Here is a 3,511-nt window from a genome sequence, read left to right on the forward strand (position 1 = left end):
TAACAAACAGTTACTTATAATTAAAAAATAAATAATACTAACAGGAATAAAAACCAAACTTACCTTAAATAAACAATTAGTAATAAAATAGATAAATTAACAATTAATTATAATTAAAAATTATGTCATACTAACAACAATAATACAAATTACACTTACCATAATTTATAATTAAACAAATAAATAATAATTTATTATTCTTATTAAACAATTTGCAATAATTTTTTTATAAACAATTAATGACGCCACCTATTGGACATTTGGTCAACTAACTAGGTCGGTAAAACACGGAAAGCAATTACAAATACATAATTTTCCCGTTAAAATTAAAAAATTGACATAATCCAATTGGACTAATTATTAGTGGCGTCATCTATTGGATGGTCGGTAAAACAAAATGGCTGTCAAGCAAATTTGAATTGTCAAATAAGTTTTTAAATTTCCCGCCAAAATTTAAAAATTCTTATAGCCCAATTGTGCTAATAGATAGTGACGCCATCTGTTGGGTGGCTAGTAAACTAACTTAGTCGGTAAAACAAAATGGCGGCCAAGCAAAATTTGAATTGTCAAAAAAAATTTAAATTTCCCGCCAAAATTTAAAAATTCATGTAGCCCAATTGGGCTAATAGATAGTGGCGCCATCTGTTGGGTGTCCGCTCAACTAATTCGGTCGGTAAAACAAAATGGCGGCCAATCAAATTTGAATTCTCAAATAAAATTTTTAATTTCCCGCCAAAATTTAAAAATTCATGTAGCCCAATTGGGCTAATAGATAGTGGCGCCATCTGTTGTGTGTCTGCTCAACTAACTCGGTCGGTAAAACAGATTCCAACATTACCAACCGGGTTTGAATTCGGCCAGCAGCTGATAATGTAGAAATCTACCTTACCGACTGGGGGTAACTTAGCCGAGATCAGAACCTGGGGCAGTATCCCTCTAGCCTTACTACTTGCAACTCACACAAATAACACTTTATAAACATTACAAGAAATGCCTTTGGAATCTCTGAGAGATGTCCAAATAATTATATATAAAATTTTAACTTTCAATTAATAACCTAAATTATAAAGAAGACCTATTTAAAATTCATGATAAAATTGAGAAACTAAGTGAACTAAATTAATTCAAGAAATAAAGGATGGCGCAATAAAGATTGCTGCATCCAAAGTATGTCCATTTAAACTGAACTGGAACACTATCCCAATATTGCAAAGGTTACAATAAAAACATTGACATCAATAAATTTGTTAAATAAAATATACTTTTCCCCACCAAAAGTCAACTTAATAAAATCAGTTGACACACGAAGATCGAGGTCTTCCAAGTGTGGTCTCCGAGTGAGACAGGTGGAACAACCCCTTAGACCAGGGTTGTTTAAGTCAGTAATGAGTGAGCTCAGAGTGGAGCTTGGAGTTTTTGAGAGTTTTGAGTTGGAGTTTGAGTCTCTGAGTTGAGAGACTTTTGAAACAAACCTCTAGTTCGAGGTTGTTTCTGTTTTGAGTTTATTACTGAGTTTTAATTTGAGTTGTGATTTTTGAAGTGAGATTATTTAAAGAGTATTAGAGTTTTGAGTATTTTAAAGAGATAAAGATTTATTTATTTTAAAGAGTATTTTAAAGAGATATTGAATATTTGTAGTTTTGAAAAAGAGAATTTAATTTTGAATTTGATTTAAAGGATACACGAATGAGTTTTTGAGAATCACTTAGTTTTGAAATTGAGAGTGAAAATTAAATAGTAAATGAGAAAATAAAGTTTATAACATATAATTGAGTTTTGAGATTGTTTTAATAATTGTTGAAAAAAAGAGAATATAATATAACTAAAATAAATTGAAGAGTTAATTAAATACTTAAATTGAGATACGTCGATTATTTTGAAAGATATCAATCTGAGGAAATTCCAGAGGTAAATATACTTAAGAGTTCAGAGACTCTTAACATAACACACACACAACATTATTACACATACATTCATTCACACGTAAATAGTATTAGAATACAGAATACTGTAATATTGTATTATTTGAGTTATTACACAATATATATTTATATTCAATTAATTAAATATTTGTTTGTTCTTTTATTTCAAATATTCCTAAACAATTGTTCTGATTAATATGGATTCTCAACCAACTTACTGAATAATAGTGAGGTAAGGAAGGGATCCACTACCTTTTACAATATAATTTGTCCGAAGGGCAACGTGTGTTAAAGTACCAAAGTCTTTTAGAGTTTTAGAAAATATCAATCTTTGATTGATATTGAATAATTTTCTAATATTCAAAATTCATCTTTAACAATTAAATTTTACAATTTTGAATCCTTTATATTCCTGACTTTATTATTAATTATAATTATAACAAAAAGAGCACAAATTCCATTTTCAATATGACTTCCTGCTGCAATAGCAGCCCCCACCCCCGTTTCTTCTCTTGTTCACTTGTCAACCCTTGTAACAGCTGGAATTTACATTTTAATTCGATTCAATTACTTATTTTTAAAAATAAATATAACTATTTTAATAATTGGGTTACTAACCATATTAACATCAAGAATTAATGCCTTATTTGAATTTGATTTAAAAAAAATTATTGCTTTCTCTACTCTAAGACAATTAGGTTTAATAATACATATACTCGCTTATAACCTATCAAATTATGTATTCTTCCATTTAATTTCACATGCTATATTTAAATCTTTACTTTTTCTATGTTCAGGAATCATAATCCATTTTTTATTAAATTATCAAGATATTCGATTTATAGGTTCATTAATTTATGAATGTCCAATAGTAATTATATTTTTTAATTTTGCTAACCTATCATTATGTGGATTCCCATTTTTAGCAGGATTTTACTCTAAAGACATAATTTACGAAATATCCCTAAATTTCTCTATTAACCCAATAATTATAACTTTAATGTACATTTCAATTTCCTTAACAGTAATATATACACTTCGATTAATATATTTTTTAACATTCAATTATTCCTCCTTTTCCTCAATATCCCTAAAAAAAGATAATTTTATTATAAATTTTTCTATTACCATATTATTTTTCATATCAATTATTTTTGGAAATTTAATAAACTGAATAATATTCTCTTCCCTAAGAATTAGTATCCTAAATTTTAAACTAAAATTTTTAATTTATTTAATAATATTTTTAAGCTTAAGATTTTTATTTAGTAAAAAAAAATATATGAAATTTAAATTTCCCCTCAACTAACTTTATTTTAACTAATTTTATTTTATTACACAAAAATTCTTTAATAATTAAAATATGATTAAATAATTTATCTTTAAAAATATTTTACTTTAATGAAACTTTGTGAAATGAATATTATAGAAAATTTTTAAGAAAAACTATTTTTATAAAAAATAATTTTTTTTTAATAAAAATTTTTAATAATTATTTTATTTCAATTTTTATTTTAATCAGATTTAATATTTTTATTATTTTAATAAGTTAATAGAAAATTTTTATCTCTATAATATATATTCAAAAT

General features: G+C 25.7%; 1 protein-coding gene across 1 annotated transcript; it reads left to right on the forward strand.

Annotated features, from left to right (window-relative positions):
* Positions 1 to 2,310: 2,310 nt before the first annotated feature.
* Positions 2,311 to 3,168, forward strand: LOC127282340 (NADH-ubiquinone oxidoreductase chain 5-like; the record flags this gene model as incomplete). The annotated part of the gene is given in 1 exon segment (XM_051306510.1): positions 2,311 to 3,168. A coding segment is annotated over 1 exon segment (858 nt), but the record flags the coding sequence as incomplete, so codon positions are not given.
* Between the last annotated feature and the right edge of the window lie 343 nt (positions 3,169 to 3,511).

This window comes from Leptopilina boulardi, unplaced genomic scaffold, assembly GCF_019393585.1.
Source record: "Leptopilina boulardi isolate dan_hultmark-lab unplaced genomic scaffold, ZJU_Lbou_2.1 LbouV2_3, whole genome shotgun sequence".
NCBI classification, from domain to species: domain Eukaryota; kingdom Metazoa; phylum Arthropoda; class Insecta; order Hymenoptera; family Figitidae; genus Leptopilina; species Leptopilina boulardi.